The 17,458-nt window shown below is 36.8% G+C and overlaps 1 protein-coding gene across 1 annotated transcript; it reads right to left on the bottom strand.

The window, feature by feature from the left end:
- Positions 1 to 1,517: 1,517 nt before the first annotated feature.
- On the bottom strand, positions 1,518 to 17,300 carry arih1 (ariadne ubiquitin-conjugating enzyme E2 binding protein homolog 1 (Drosophila)). Its single transcript, XM_008412228.3, has 14 exons — positions 16,843 to 17,300; positions 12,774 to 12,841; positions 11,973 to 12,120; positions 10,145 to 10,237; positions 8,135 to 8,190; positions 7,460 to 7,526; positions 6,737 to 6,843; positions 6,613 to 6,655; positions 6,440 to 6,511; positions 6,217 to 6,347; positions 5,838 to 5,895; positions 4,874 to 5,134; positions 4,589 to 4,701; positions 1,518 to 3,413 (listed from the first exon to the last, which is right to left on the bottom strand). The coding sequence occupies exons 1-14, from the start codon at positions 17,125 to 17,127 to the stop codon at positions 3,329 to 3,331; spliced, it is 1,587 nt and encodes a 528-aa protein (XP_008410450.1). The 5' UTR covers positions 17,128 to 17,300; the 3' UTR covers positions 1,518 to 3,328.
- Between the last annotated feature and the right edge of the window lie 158 nt (positions 17,301 to 17,458).

Here is a 17,458-nt window from a genome sequence, read left to right as displayed (position 1 = left end):
CCTGTACAGGAGCATCTTGAGTTATATTTTTTTTCCCTTTTCTTTTCAAGACGCCATTTGCTTTGCGTCATCTTCCTGAGGCTGCTGGTATCCCAGTTGCTTGTGCGACTTTTTTATATCACTTTTCTTCCACTAAGCTTTCCATTGATATAATTAGATCCTTCTCTCCAAACAGCCAGCTTATTGAGCAGCGATGTTTTGTGACCCTCTGGAGGGCGTCAGTGACAGACAGCTGGATAACTGTCGAGTCAGCAGTCCTCCCTGTTTAGGTCTTTGCCTGGCAATGATATTTTTGTATTAAAAATACAAATATTTTTGAAGTCAACCTTGTGTAATATTCCCATTACAAAAATCTAACTTCCCATTAGCTTTAACAATCTCCTAAAAAAGCAAAAAAAAAATCTGTTTGTGCAATGAATCTGAGTTTTACACTTAAGTTGAATTACTGAAATTAGCAAACCTATTGATAAAATTCAAATTTATTGATATGCAGCCAAAGGCTAGTGGATGCCAAACAAAATGTCCACAATCAACCACCCATGCAAGACGACTGTTTGCAACATTTTGCACTTTAATATTTTTTCTCCAAAAACAAACATCTAATTTCCCCTCACATTTTACACTATTAGGAAATAAAACACCTTTAATAGCATAAAGGAAAGGTATGTAGAAAAGTATTAAAAGTTTTTGGATGTCTCGGTTTAATGCAAGTAGCTGCTTCTGTTACTCCAAAACTTTAAATCTGAAATGGTCAAAAACTTCTAGCACACAGTGAAAACAGAGTGAGCCCTGGAGAGTGGGTTAGGATAACTATTACAGCTGGAGCTGAAGTTAATGCAAGACAACTTTGAGAAAAGCAATTTGTACCCATTCATCTTGTATCATCTTTGACAAAAACAACTTCTGGATGCTCAATAACAAAAGAAACAATCTGAATGTAAACTCGGTGACAAAAAGAGTCAACTTTGATCATTTAGACCAAAACTCAAGATTAAAGTTTCCAAATTGATTCCACACCTATTCGGAAGACAAAGAGCTGCAAAGGTCTGTGGTGTAGAGAAAAGTGCGATGGGTTAGAGGTGCACCAATCAACTGAACAATTCTCTTCAGATCCCTCATCAACAAGTTCATTTTTCCATTCATTAAATGAATCAAAACTAAGAAGTGCGACCATTTCATTTTCTGCCTCTAAAAGCATCAAACAACAAAATGGATTGATACATTTTTAGTTAAACAAAAATTAGAACAGTTGTGATCCATAAATATGGTTAATCTTATATTTCATTTTCAGTTGGATTCAAAACTATTACCTCTATCACAGAACCAGCAGTACATTTTTGTTCATTTTCTGTTGAAGTGCTTATGGGAAAAAAAAAAAAAAAAGTCTACAGACCTCAAAAGCAAGAAATCGGTATCAGTCATTCAAAAGCCTCATCTGTGCATTTCTCCTGATATCTGGCTAATTACACTGCTTGACACCAGGCCTACTCTAATGACTCACACATCACTCCCATAAATCAGATTTCTCATGACATTTATTCAAATAAACAGTACAGTTTATAATTTGCTAGGATAAAATAATAACTTGAAACACATAAGAAGCATTTTGGGAGACAATTGCCCAAAGATCTGAAACTAGGGCGAAGGATGTATTTTAACGATGGCTGACACTTTGGTGTCATCTTTCCAACTTGCATCAGTGCCTGGAACGATCATGTCCCCTCCAGCCAATCTTGTGAAGACTGCCACATTGCAGAGACATGAACGAGCATCTACAAACAGAGAGCTTGACAATCAGGGCAGCTGCCACACAGAACGATGAAAAACCTGGAGGGGCACTGACATTTCACTGCTGAAACCTCAACCCATGAACAAAAACAGAAAAACAACAACAAAACAAAAAAAAAGCAAAAGAAAAACACTGACTTACGCAAATGTATACCAGCTTCACAAAACACCCCTGCAACCTTTAGAGATTTGCCCTTAAATTTGCATCTCTTCACAGAACACTGAAGTCCGTCTGTGTAGCTTGGTTTAAAGCAAGGTTCCGTCTTACTGCAAGGCAATAGATCTCTTCAAAGCGATTGGGCAACTACCGGCCTGTTGAGAAGTTACCTACAAGGGTGACGTAAATGCCTGGCAGAATTTGAGAGTGATCAAGCCCAGTTGAAACTAAAAAAAACTGTCAGTACATTCTACCCACCCCTCTCAGTCCCCAAGGTGCAAGCTGACTTAACAGGACTAACTCAAGCCACGCCAGGAACAAAGAAAAAAAAGGAAAAAAGAGTGAATGTCACTCAGTTTGGCTCTTGCAAATAATTATTAATGTCTCTAAAAAGAATTATGATAGCGCAGCAAAGATAAGCGCAGAGGGGCATGGGGCTGGTACGTTCCTACCTCTTACCAGTAAAATCTTTTCCACTTTTTTTTTTTTCCTTTTACCTTGACTGTACAGTCATTTATCTGATCACCTGAAAGGTTTCTTGGAGTTTCCTTTCAGACTAACCTGATGAGGAACTTTTGTCCAGTGATCTGAGCAGACTGATGACGACAGGATGAACGCCTTATTGCCAATGCTTCCAAACTCCCAGTTAATGGGAGGCGAAAACGGACTCAACCTAAATGGCAAAAGTACATCTTTTTCAAGATCGGTAAAGAATAAATATTTCAAAATTATGCAAACACGTGCCACTCTTGCTCTTTAACTTCCATGCATATGGACTATTTACAATTTGAAAAAATACAGACTTGCTGTTTTTTGTACTTTTTGTGTTTTTCTTTTTCTTCTATTTTCTTCCCCCCCTTGAAATGTCTTTGCCCCCTTTGCAATCAGCCCATCAATATTCAGCCATCCAAACAAGGATTTCACCAAATATTGCAGACATGGCCAGGACAATTAAAGCTGTGTTGAAAACATTTTTTTTTCACACTTATGGAAAAAAAACAACAAAAGTCAAAAATCAAAGCAGAAAAGATTCACAAAAAAAAAAAAAAAACAGAAGAAAAGATAGTTTAGAGGAGGGTTACAATACAGGCCAAAATGATGTATTTGTTTATTATGAATTTTTCTGCTTCCTGTAGACTCCACTCTGTCGCTAACAATACTGTAGTACACTTTCTCTGTATTACTCTACACTTTCTTTAAATATAATTTATTTTAAGATTTTTTTTTTTTGTTAAAGAAATCCAGGAAAAAGAAAAAAAAAAAGATGCAAAAGTGGTTGGTTGCCAGAGGAGAGGCGGCAGAAGGCCCGTGCTGCCCTGTTTAATTGCATCAGCGCTCTAGTTTGTCAAGATACTCAATAGTCCGTTGCATTGGGACGTGTCCTCAATCCTCGATGTACTCCCACAGGTCCTTCTCATAGCCTTCATGTACGTGCTGTAGCAGCACTCTTCGCCTGCTCTCACAGTATCTACAGACAAGGGAGAATTTGATAAAGTCCAGCATAGCAAATTTACAGGAAATGAGAGTTCCGGTCAGAGATGTACATCCACTCACGGGTACAAATGTCACAATAATTTTAGGCTTTTAATTGTTCATTTGGACAGTTGTTTTCCCTGCAATGACGACGATGTTTCAATAAATAACTTCCAACAAACATTTTAAAAATTATTGAAGCATAAAAGAGGAAAGCATGTTCAAATATATACATCCAATCTCATTTGGATAAATTTTACATGGCAAATTGCAGAGCAAACACAGCCAATCAACAAGGGATAAATCTGGCTTCAAATTTGCTTTTTCCCCGTGCATGGACCAAGTTATTAAGCATAATCCATAAGATTGTTAGCTTTTGGTCAGAGTCATTACAGAAGATCAATATTCAGCCGTTTGATGTGTGCTTGGGATTGTTACTCAAGTGCCAACTATATAGCTAACGATTTCAATTGAGGTAGAAGAATTTGGAGGTGGTCTCACCTTGATTACCCCAAACATACTTCCTATTATTGTGGCTACATAGCTCAGTCCTCGTCTTGTCTGACAATAAAACGTTTCTCTACCAGGAATACTTTTCCATGCAGGAAGTGGAAAACTTCAGTCAAGATTAAAGGTGTTGATTTTTCCCTGGTGTCTTGGCCGGAAGCCTCAGTCCATTCTGATGTTACTCTCTTCTCTCCAAACAGTTACTGGCGTTTTAACAGCATCCAGTTTATGATCCTTGCTGGTTCCTGGAATAGTCATGAACTTTCCAAATACTTCCCTTCCGACTGAATGGATAGGTTGTGTCAGGTGGTTGGTACTTGGACAGACCAGTTGTCGGAACAGGACAATGATCCCAAACATACAACAAAACTGCTGGAAGGCTTGCATTATGGATTCTGAGTAGCATCAGTGAATCAACTGATTTAAATACAAATTCTGCTAAGAAAAACGGTTTAAAAAAATCCACAACGATGCCAGAAATATGTTGACAGTATATATAATTTTGACTGTGAGAATATCCACTATCTTTTGCAGCTAGTTCTTTTACAAATCACTTAATACACTTGATACCTAATACTATTTACTCCATATAATAAAGGTTCAAATGTGTAATTAAAAGACAAAGAGTATGTAAACTTCCTACTGGAACACTACTTCACTTACCTGTACTTATCTTGGACTTTCTGCTTGATGTCCTGCAAGGAATCCTGGGAAATATCCCGCTCTAAGTATCCGGAGAGCACCTCAGTGGCATTTTCCAGATCTGCCTGGTTGTTCTGGGGAACAGAAGTAAAGGATGTCATCCTCAGTAATATTTTTTAAAAATGTATATCTAGTTCATACCAATAAAGAAAGATTTGGCTCTTGTGTGCTTTGGATTTGTGTGACTTTGCACTTTGGTGGTTGGCAGGCAGCTTTAGCAATAAGCAACACTTTCAGCCATCTTACCTCAAAAATAATGGACTGGTTGTTCTTCTTGAGGTAGAAGGCAAAGACGTAAGTGAACATGAGTGTGGAGCGGCACTGGCAGAGCACATCTACAGCCTTCTTCAGGAACTGCACTTCAATCCAAGACATGTTGTGCTGCTGCATCTCCTCCATCTTCTGCTTAACCTGAGCATAGAGCTTGTGCTCAAAGCGCAGACTCTGCATGTGGTTCATGTAGCGGTTGCAGTAGAACAGGTACCTCTGCAAGGCTGCCCTGGAGCGCTGCACACACAGTAAGGCGAACCGGCTTAAACTCAAACACACCCAAATGCTGGATACTGAAAAGTCTGGATTTACCCAACTGTACAGTTTTAACATTTCAAATTTCCTGAACTCTGTTACTTTTGCTGAATTTCTGACATATCAATACAAAACATTATTGCAGTAAAAATGGAACCTACAAAAATCTGAGGTAAACAAGCAAAACAGAAAAAAAGAAAGGAAAAAAAAACTAGAAAGAAAGAAAAAACGTGGAAGGAACAAAGTGGGGGAGGGAGAGAGGGAAAGAAGGAGGCAAAAAAGCCAGATTGACCATTTTTAGATTGTAGGACAGGAAACAAAATCTGGAAAATCCAAATGTTTTTCCATACTTATCCTGAACTGAGAAGAACTTAAATGTCATTATTTCCCATACTGCAAACAAACTCTGAAAACTGTAAAAGACAAAAACTGTGTGTTGTACCAGCAGCATGAATGTCAACCTTGGAATCTCTGCAGGTGTTTCATAAGATAAATTTTGTTACAAACTATAAAATCCGAATTGTACTTGTTTACCATAAATGTCTGTGAAAATTAAACAATGCAGGAGTAAAACAAAGAATAATTCTGCAATAAAACATGAATTACATTGATGCATTTATGTTTTAAACCTTTCTAAGTTACCATATGTTTCACAATTTTTGAGGGCAAATGTCGATTTAATTACCTCTTGAGCATCTCTGGCTGCCTTGGCATCGTCTTCATTATAGCGGTTGCAGTTGTACCTGTAAGGTCAAAGCGGTCAGTGGTGTTTACAGTGTTTCAGACAGATGAAGGTTTGAACTCTAAGGTGAGTGTGTGAGAGAAGCCAGAATATTTTAGATTCTGTACTCTTTGTACTGAGACTGCCAAATGTGTCTAATGAATGACACGCCGTTACAAAAACTGATGACCAAATATGTACCAGTTGTGGTTTCACATCTCGACACATTTAAATGTATTCATTTTCTACCGTCTTACTGGGAGTCACATTTAGTTTATTTGCTTGAAAGCAACATTTTCTGCATAAAAAGTAACATGAAAAAAAATAAGCCTTTAATTCTCACCAGGCAGAGCCATGAGGTTCCCATGGACCCAGGCAGACCCAACAGAACTCTGCTTTGCAGTTCTGGTTGCGACAGACCATGTGGTTGCATCCGCCGTCCTTCTCAATGGTCACGTGGCATTTTGGACACTCCTGTGGAGTTAAGGTGAACATTGTGTTCTGTTAGACTGAAGAACAGAAAAATCTAATTTTATTCTTATCAGGGAGTCTGATGAATTTCAAACCTTGGTATTTGCTGCAATCCAGTTGGAAGTCTCGCTGTCGTCATCACATTTCTTAATCCATTTTCTCAGCCACTAAAAAAAAAAAAAGGAAAAAGAAAAAATTGAAAAAGGAATAATATTGCTTCCCATAACTGCCAGAATCCTATATATTTCCGTGTTTCCATTCAGCTTACCTTACACTTCACCGGATCATGCCAGTTCTCTCCACAGTTGAAACTGTAATAACAACACGCAAATCAACTCAACCTCCAATAGCATGCAGTAAACCTGCGTTCTGTGAGAGTTTGCTGATCTTACCAGAACTGACGGCCGCACTTGCATCTCACCGGCTTGGCATCTGGATACTGGACTTTGACAACGTGATGGCAGTCCGGTGCAGGGCACCACTTTAACAGTCGATTGCACTTTAACGAGTAATAAGAAACATGTTTTTTTTTTCATTTTTTCAGTTGCAGATGCACAAATTGTTAATTACATTCTAACTTTTCTCACAGCACTCTACAGAGGATAGACATTTGCTTAGGTATGTAGAGCTCTGCGTAAACGCAGCCGTGCAGTTAAGATTTACAAGTTTATTTATTGTAGAGAAAAACAAAACATGTATACAGAATGTAAATGCTGAAGAATTTACATAGATGTTACCTATTGCAATCATGTGATTGCAATAGGTAACATTTTCCCCAGTCAAGTTTAGGTCTTGACACATGTGTTTGTGCTCATAAGGTGAGAAGGGTTAAATAATTCTACATTTACTTTTAAGCCAACCAAACCCTTAAATATATGTGTGGGCTCACTACTTGTTATTACTTGTTGACCTACATTCTCCTTAAGCAGTGTGCAGCAGAACTGTTTTTACTGTGTGCTAAACTGACATTCATGCAGCTCTATAGACGTGTCATAATTGAAGATCTAGTCGTTTCAGGTTTCTTCTTCTCAGATTCAGAGGTTTTTAACCTGAAAGTCGAACTGCAAAGCTCAGCATAAACATTTTTCAATTTCCTGTCAAGCAACAAAGCTTACCTCTACAAAACTATTCGTGATTAAATGCTGGTACTTCAATTTTACTTTTGAATCTGTTATGAGGCGCCTGTGGAAACATTAAAAATCAATTAGAAAAAAATAAGTTAAATACACACACACACACACACACACACATATATATATAAATTTGCAAGCAGACATTTTTGTACTTGCTTTCTAAGACCACAACTCATAAGTTATACAGAAAATATAATGTCTGTTTTCCCCTCTTGCAGAAATGGTTGCAGTTGATTAATAATTTTAAATTTAAAGTGACACAAAAAAGATCTGGACGCTTGACAGCATTAAAAGACCTGGAGATCCACCAAAGACAACTCATGAATCACTGAAAGACTCAAGATGAGGGGAAAAAATATTTTTCAGAAAAAATCATTTTAGAGTTCACAGCAGGCAAAACACAGATGATAACACACTTCAATGATCCTCACTAAAAAACAAGTTGGATTAAAATACATTGAAGAATATAATATTTGATATGTATAATAATTATGTAAAAACTACCTTGCTGATTTTAAAATTGGGATGAATCAGTAACTTTACATTGAGCATCACAAAACTGTTTTTAGTGAAAGACTTTATCAGCGTCATCTTCTGCCAAATATGATGATCATTACAGACCCAAAATAAAACAAATACATGCACAAACATACTTACATGACTGTGTTGTCATCAACCAAAATGTCACAACTATGAGCAGGACAAGAAATCGTCTGAGAAGAAAGCATAAAAGGTAAATCATGAGTTGGTTATTGGAAAAAAAAAAAAAAGAAAGGTCATTTCAGACATCGAGAGCGACACCAAATGTAACAACTAAAGATGTGCCGATCAGGTTTTTTCCTGCCGATACCGATCACATAATTATTATTATTATTTTTATATCATAAACACTACTGGTTACATTATGTGGAAAAAGGAACCATGAATTCACCTTAATTTAGACAAAAACTTGTTTTTAATAACTTTTTCCAAGAAGAAAACTAAGCAAAACAGGCATTGTGCAAATTGTACTGCTATCAGTAATACTATCTTTAACAGACTGATAACATATGAAGGCTCTGGAGAGGCTAAATAATGCAAAGAACCAAAATAAAACCTCTCAACATTGCCAAAAAAATTCAATTATAAAACTTAACTTTCAAAGGCTCCATTACAATAAACAATCCAGAGTTACTGAATGAAAACTTCCTGATAGCATGGCGGCTAGCTGATTACTGTTAGTTCTGATTGGCTGTTTCTGACTGAGCGGAGTAATTATGCAGAGCAGGGAGGAGATCGATTATTTTTTCAGAGATTATGTGTCTCATGTTAGGACAGCGAAAGTTTTAATACGTTTGTAAAATTTATTTTTTTAGGTTAGATGCTGCAGCTTTAAACAGAGGTTCGGTGTGAGAGTCACTACCAGGAGGAGCAGAAGCGGCGCTCAGTCTGTGAAATATTACTACCTGTTGTGCGTAGCGGTTCAACAGCGAGAGCAGAACCAGCGTTTTACACCGCAGCTCTAAGACTTAAATAATTTTGCGGGTTATTTGTTTAGCTTTCTGACCGTCATGCTAATCCGGGTGAGTGTTTGTAGCTGTGCGCTGCTTTACCTGCTATCTGATCCTCTATATGTCTTTTTTACTGCAGTGAGCCTCGATGTAGCCAAACTCCGTCAAGTATGCCATTGTTTTTATGTCGTATTAGCTTCGTTGTGTTGATGCATTTTGACGTGCTTCAATTTTCCGCCGCAACACGCAAACGTCCCCATTCACTCAGTGTGATATAGTTCCACATCGCTTAGGATTTGTTGCTGCGCGTTTGCACATTGTGAAGGAAAGAGGAGACCAGCTGCACAGGCAGGCTGCGAAATGAGATGCAGGTGATCGGTATCGGCAACAAGAGCCAATGATCGCCGATCATGCACTTTTTCACGAAAATCGGCCGATTATGATCGGTGACTGATCGATCGGCACACCTCTAGTAACAACTAATGCTAATTTTACTGTTTTAGCTAGCTCTTAGTTCAGTTAACAACCGTCTTCATAATGATAATAATTATTTTTTTATATAATTTGGCTTCCTGACACAATATTAGATGTGCATGATCAGTCTAAGACAAAGAAGCAATAAAACAATATTCCAAAAGCAATAAAACAATGATAAGCTTTTATTAAAATGTTTATATATGATGCACCAATAAATCTGTCTGACATAAGAACTGGACAATTTTCTATTGGCTGGCTTTAACAGGTGATCGGTGGATCAAACACAGAAAAAAAAAATCTATTAAATGCAGAACATCTTAGAAGTTCCTCCACTTTTGTTCCATAAACAAATCACATACTTCAATAGACATATTCAAATAAAAAAAAACAAACAAACAAACAAAAAAAACCCCATCAGAAACGGGTTAGTTGTTCCATTAAATAGGGAAAATCTTATCAGTCCTTTATTTTCTGTTTGGTTCAGAACTGTTGCCTTCATCCAAGAGCCTGTGCTACATTTTTTTTCTCTTTTATGCTTTCTAGTCCTTAGAAACAAAAAGCAAAACTGATGAAAATCGGAATCATTGCATCAGGTATAATAAAAATGTAGAAATTATTTAGTAAAAAAACAAATGATAAAATTGTTACTGTCAAGAAAAGCCTTATTAGTGAATCTCCACAAATGAATCTTGAAATGTACCTGTCCCATTCCTTCCTCTATGATTTTGGTAGTCAAATAATCTCCCCAGCACTGCATGCAGAACTTGTGTCCACACTCCAGACCGGTAAAATACTGAAACAAACATCATACAACAGTTTAAACATACAACCCTCGTCATCAATATTAACTTTTCAAATAACAGACAGACTTGAAAATAATGTGTATTCATGACTAATACTACAATGCTCAATGCAAATTTTTTTTCCAGAATATTTTTTTCCTTAGTAAAACATAATCTTAATGTATTTTTACCTTGCTAAATGAAAGTACAAAGGAAGGAATATTTGAATATCTTCAAGTGAGGGTGTTGCCCTTCAGTGTTGAGTAATTTTACTATTTTTAAGAAATAGTACAAAGTTCAGCTAGCACCAATTTGGACAATTTGTTCTTATTCATAACATACCATTAAAAATTACACAAACACTGTAAGGAAGATTTAAATGCATTCCACTGAAGAAATAAACATACATAAAAACTGGAGTAAAACAGTTTTATTCCATACATAGAGCTCCAACAAGTCAGTGTATGGGAGGAGAGAACACATTAACTCACTGTCTGCTACTGTTTGAGTCAGTCAGCACTTATTGCAGTTTATTTCAGAAGACCAGCCCTTTTCAAAGACTAAGCACATTTCTGACCTGTTGCCAAAGAAAGTTTCAGGAATCTTCCTTGAATCTTTTTTTCTTCTAATTTTAAACGAGAGCATGTTGCCACACTGACACATTTAATGCAGGGGTGATTAGCATCAATTTAAAAAATCTAAAAATCTCAACAAGAAAATGTTCTTGGTTACAGTTAAATAAATTCTTGCTTTACTGCCATCCAATCTGATGAAACTGATTAGGATTACTTTACTGTGATTTTCAGCCCTCCTCTTTATATGAGAAACTTCAAATAAGCTTGCCAATTTAACAGAATGGTTCTTTGTGCTCTTCATAGAGTAGCAGTAGAAGTTTGTCGAGCTGATTTAGCAGGTTAATTGGAGAAGAAAGCTGCTTGGGAAGAGACAGCCAATTGGTTGCTTTACAGATGGACTGCTTGTAGCTCCAAAATTATAATTTTTAAAAACTGTATCAGCTTAAGGTTGAAACTGACAGTCCTTTAGCTAACACAGGAGACAACCAGGCATGTCAATGACATAGATGGTTGGTTTAAGTTGTCTCTATGTGCTAAATACCAAGAAGTATGCCATTCAGGACGCTACAGAGAAAAGACAACATGTTTGATGGTACAAAAATAAATCACTGCAGTCCTTTGATACTCCCCAACACCATCATATCTTATTTTCTTTGGACAATTGAAAAATGAAACAATGTAATGCCATCTACAATCATGGTCTGCTAAACAGCTTAAAAACTTGAAAACCTCATATTAGTAGAAAGTACCTTTTAGAATCTACAGATGCTTTCAAATCTGGAACAATTAGCAACCTAAGAACCCAAAGAAAAAAAACAGTAATCATAAAATAAAATGGTTGATTGATAACCTTTAACTTTATGTTTTAACATTTTTTGGCATCCAATTCCAGATTTCTGTTTTGTAATTTCAAGAGTTGCTTTCAAGCTTTTCTGAAAATCTATTTCTGGATGGGATTTACATATTTTTTTCTTCTTGGCTATGCTACTTCTCTCTGTAATATCGAGATGTTGTTACATTATGAAAGAAAAATTTGCCTTAATTCTCTTAAAAAAAAAATAAAATAAATAAAAAAACTAAGGTTAGGGAAGCAATTTTTAAAATACGATATTTAACATAATAATAAGATCCAGCTTGTCCGACATAATGCTGATCTAAACATGTAACTCACCGAGTTGGGGAAATTTAGGTAGCAGATCTGACAAGGCATGTCTTGTGCCGATGATCTAGTGTTGATTGGAGGACGGATCCGAGGCTTCTTGCTGGGGTTGATGACATGACACTCAGAGAAAAGCTTGTCGAGGTTTCCATCAAAGTATCTGCAATATTTGCGCAAACAAAAGGTAGAATTAAGAAGCATGTAAGCTCAAGATCCAAAAAGAGCTGGCCTGGCTACTGCAATCCTATGCAATTCTGCTCGATTCTCATGTCCCTCCAGTGTTCTGTCTGGGATTTCTCCCGCTGAGCTTGATTTCTCTGGTTGAATTCCAACCAGGCTAATCAGCAAACAGAAGGAGGATTTGTGAGCAATAATATTGATTTTCTGCACCGTTTTAGGCTGACTGTAGTTTGGCTATAGCAGCAGAAGTGAATGAATTAACATTAACAGCCATCTTCTTCGACTTGTCACTTCTCTCTTCACAGTGAGTGATGGTTGTTAACAGCACATACAATTTCCGGTAAGTTTCAGACTGTCAAACTGACACATTAGATACATGACGATCAAACGTCAGCGATTGGGTAGATCTTAAAATTTCAAAAAAGCCCATGCAAGCAATTGTTTTTCAACAGCTGAGGGTCCAGACCTCATGTACAAAGCAAATAGCATAGAGCAAGGGATTGGCCTTTACCAGGCTGAGGAAGTGCATCTGTTATAATAATTTTTTCTGGCTAAGTACCAATTAATAGTAGTACTAATGGTACCAATTAAAATCACATCACCAAATGGTTAACATAATCCAGATATTCTTACCTTTCCATAAGCTTTTCTTTATCCCAGTTGAAGTGGCTGAGGAGAATGCGTGTTATTGTTGCAGGGTTCTAGAAGGGAAAAATGGTGAGAAATTTAAATTAAAATTTACATTTAAATTTAGCTATTCAAGGAGGTTATCATACAAATAAATTTTGCCAAAGCAAGGTTAAAATGAGAAGCTATAGAAAAAAAACATTTGCAGTGATGTAATTTCACAATATCAAAGATTAATATTTCTAAAACTGCTTCATCATATTCCCCGTTTAATACAATCATAGGTTAACAACTAACTCCCCCCCAAAATATGCTTACACGTTTTACAATGGGTCCACTTTTATAAGGGGACCCATTGATTTTCATCAAAGTTTGATTTATTTCTATTCAAACTGCAGTTGTTTTGTCAAACATAGAGAGCAGTTTGTAGGCAAAAATATGCATAGAGAAGCAGCAATGCAACTTAAAATAAGTCCAAAGGTTGTTTCTTCGACTTTTTAATGTCATCATTTTGCTCAGGAGGGAGCAAGGATCATTATTTTGCCCAGGTTTGTGTCTTGTGTAAATCCAGAGAGTTATCCTGAGTCTACTGTCTTTATAGTACCAGGTAGGGACAATGGCAACTTTGTTGCAGGTTGAATTCTGTTCATTCAGTAAGCACTCAGTGGCTCTCACATTTCTCTGCCTTTCGAATAACAGCTTCTAAAAACCAAACAAAAAGTCCTTTCTGACACAACAGACTAGGATTAATGATCAAGGAAGCATCATGTGAAACCAGCGGGCCATCTAAAACAAAGATAGTCTCATCTCCTCATGAATCAACTACAAACTTCATGTGATCAAAACATCGCCAAAACAGAAAAAGTATTTCATGAAGCCCAACATCTGTGGGAAAAACTATTACACTGACTTAAACTGTAAAATGAGTCAGCTCAATTAACCTTTTACTGTTCTTTCCTGTTTCCATGTTTTACAATCAGTAAAATTCACAGTTTGAGAACATTAGTGTATCCACAAATGTATAAAATTAATAAAATGGCTAACTATATGCGTTTTTTTTATTAACATTTATCTAATTTATCTTAGTGTTTGGGAGAGATAAAACAATTACAAGACCGCCTCCGTAATGGACAACTGTTTTATTTGTAATGAATCCTGTGCTACTTTTCAACATGATCACATTCAACCATTTGGGTATGGGGTTGACTTTATGCATTATCATGGAGAGAATACTTTGACTTTTTAAACCAACATTAACATGTAAGCTTAGTAAACTGTCTGAACTGTCTTTACTCACCAAAAAAGTGCACTGATTTGGCTAAAACATCAGGCATAATGACAACTACTAAGGTTATGTTCACACTGCAGCCTGAAGTGACCCAAATAAGATTCTTTTGCTCTTATGCAACCTGTATCTGATATTTCCATGACAGTCCGAACAACACAGGTCGGATTTTTACATATGCCACATTAGCTACTTGCATATGTGGTAATAAATCTGATACGTATCTAATCTTTTCAAATGTGACCTGCGTCTGTGCGGCCAGGTCGGATTCCTGTATGTAATTGATTCTCGATAAACGTCACTACTGTGCATCCTAATACAGGCAAGCGGAGAGAAAAACAACAACCACGGCAGACGATAATGAGAATCAAGTTGTTGTGTTTACTTCTGCAAACACTGAGAACGCTCACTGTGTGTGATGTTTCTGCGTCCTCTACTGTGCATGCGGGACACTTTTAGGTTTGCTGTTTACTTTAGGAAATTACATACAGTCATATATTTGGAAATATGAACTACCATGCAAAAACAAAACAAAACAAAAAAAAAAAATCAGGTTTCACTAAAAATTGGAATTGAACACCGAGGCCTGCAGTGTGAACATAGCCTAAAAAAGCCTGAAGATGAAAGTTTAATTTAAAAAAGTAAAACAACTCATTTGAAAAATCTCTTGCATGCATTTACAACAGTCTCAATTTGACTGCATTAAAAGTTTTACTGTATTTTGAAATAGGTTTGTGACTGGCAAGTTACACACTTAGTAAACAAAGAACAAGGAAAAATTGTGTAAAAATAAAACTTAGCTGGAAAGATTGGGCAATATCAGCTTTAACCAAGTACTAGAAATACCTTTGATACTGAAAATCCAAAAGACTTTTGAAAATGACATATATATGAAGATACACATTTATTTAATTATGTAGAGCAATAGTCACAAAAACACTAGGCTACCACTTATAATTTAAGTGTACATTGTTTTTGAAAAACTTTGTATTCCACCCGATATCCACCAGGTGCTAAAACTTGACTTTTATGAGAGCTTATGACCGTTGATTAAATCAGCATCATTGAGCAAACTCCTGCTGGGAAATATTGTTTATTTGAGTCACATTGCCACATTTGCTTACAACACCCTATAAAGAATATTATTGGAAATTGATGTAAAATCTGTCATTTTCAGAGACGGTACTAAAGATCCTCATGGTGTCTACGAAATGAGCCATTGATGGTAGAACATATTCCACTGTGGATGGCACCATTTCCTACCCCAAAAGGTTACATATGAAAACAAGCAATACTGCAAGAATATAGGATAGCAAAGTTATTAAATTACCAGAATCCTAATGTGAATTAACAGGAAACAGATCTAACCAGCACAAAGTCAGAATTAAATTATCAAGTGCAACACAAACAACAACAGGTTCATTCACTGACTTTATCCTGGTTTGATTTTGTATTAAATAACCACAAAAACATCAAATTAGGTTTTTCAGGTACAAGACATCTGAACCCAAATTAACTGGAGCATATTCAAAAAATCCTTTGTTCAAAATACTTTGAACAAAGTATTTAAGAATGAGATTCAACAATCTCTCAAACAAAAGTTAAGACTCAACAATCTTCTTAACTATTAACTTTACTATCAACTAAACCATTTATGTAATGGGTGGTCCCTGAAGAGCCTTGCAAGATTTTAAATGTAACTCTTAAAATCTATCTACCCGAGATGTTTTTGTATTTCTTTCCATTAGCTTTTTTATTGTGTAATTCAAAGCAATTACACTGACACACGAAGAACTTCAAACAATGTCAAGACTTCAAACTACCTACAAAACTAAATTAGGTATACTTGTATAGTATTACTATTCAAAAACACAGAACCACAGTCAGTTTTTAAAATTGGAACATGTTCAAAGCAACCGTTTTGTATGGGAAGAATTGACATATTTTCGACTTTCAAGCGTCTTCGAGGTCATATTTCTGAATGATGGTTCATGCTATATCACAGAAAACTAAGTGCTAACTTAATAGGACCTTTTTTTAAATTCTATGTCTACGAGAGAGGAAATGGAGGCCTCAGTTGGCTCTGTGCTACATCGTACATCTGTGACAAGCTATTGCGAATGGAATCAGTTGTTAACTCAAAAAGCTTATTAAAATTCAGTTCTTAAACAGTATTTCATCACATCGAAGTTCGGACAAAATGCTTGGTTGCTATTCTGTAACTAACATAGCTTGTCATTTGCTACATTACACAATGTCCAACTAGCCTTTGGACAAACGTCAAAATACGTTAACGGTAGTTTAGTTGCACTATATTTTTAGAAGTCAAACTTGAATTGATTAGTTAACTTTCAACCGTTCTGTCGTCAAAAGTCACACCTAACGTACACCAAGTCAACAACCAAAGACGTTGGGCTTTTTCAGAATAGTGCTGCTAGCATAGCTGAAGAAGATGGCTAAGTAGCAAGAAAGCTAACATTAGCTTAGCAAAGGTAGCTGCCAACTTCTCAATGGGGATTAGACTACTTCCTGTAACAAAACTTCTGTTTAAAGGTATATATTTAGTGACATTTCAACATATCCACATTCATTCTAAATACACACTAGTAACAAAAACTTACCATCGTTAAAAACGAATTTCAACACGTGTTAGTCTTGTGAAACTGTCACCTTTCAGTAAGTTAACTACTCCTACAAGGCTAGCCGATAAGCTAACGTCCGTGGCCTGTAAACGCTTGATAAAATCCTGGACCCCGGTCTTTCCTGACGATGGTATACCAAAATACCTACCTGTATGACCTCGTTGACCTCCCTGATACACTCCACCATATGCTGGAGGATCTGCTCGGCAGTCAAAACCTCGAAACGATAGTCCTCCTCCTCTTCTTCACCAGGACCGTGACCACCTACACCAGTCTCGCCACCCTCGTCTCGCTCCCCGCCGGCCACCACAGGATCGACCAACTCCACCTCACCGATATCCAGGGTGTCGTCCTCGGGCTCCACTTCGCCGCTGTCCTCGCTACATTCGTCTTCGTCGTCGTATTCATAGTTATAGCCCTCGTCTGAGTCCATTCCTAGGGTGTTTACCGGTTTACGACGAGCACACCTCGAGGTCGAAAGCGCCAGATGTAGATTGCGGAACAATACGAAAACCAAAATTATCCGAGCCTGTTTTTCAGCTGCAGCGAAAATAACAACAAAACGTCGCCGCTGCTAAGCCAACAAAGAGAGGCAGCGTCACCAACTGACGACGGCCTTACGTCAGACAAACTAGAAAATAAAATGTGAAAAGAAATGTAATGTCTTTCTTTATCTATATCAAACCTGGGTTAGCCAAACAGTATAATAAATAATAAAAAAACTGTTCCAAATGTTGGCAATATCTCACTCGCACACTTAATGT

The sequence above is a fragment of the Poecilia reticulata genome, chromosome 6 (genome assembly GCF_904066995.2).
Source record: "Poecilia reticulata chromosome 6, P_reticulata-male-v2, whole genome shotgun sequence".
NCBI lineage: Eukaryota > Metazoa > Chordata > Actinopteri > Cyprinodontiformes > Poeciliidae > Poecilia > Poecilia reticulata.
Note: the sequence above shows the minus strand (reverse complement) of the source record. Positions and strands in the feature narration are given on the sequence as shown.

What these genes read in the sequence shown, in the direction of transcription:
- arih1 (XM_008412228.3), bottom strand. Translation starts at nt 17,127, where the DNA reads ATGGACTCAGACGAGGGCTATAACTATGAATACGACGACGAAGACGAA. An exon ending in GTTGATGACAACACAGTCAT is followed by an intron (nt 7,527 to 8,134) that starts GTAAGTATGTTT and finishes ATGTTTCCACAG; the next exon opens with GCGCCTCATAACAGATTCAA. An exon ending in GGATTGCAGCAAATACCAAG is followed by an intron (nt 6,348 to 6,439) that starts GTTTGAAATTCA and finishes TTAACTCCACAG; the next exon opens with GAGTGTCCAAAATGCCACGT.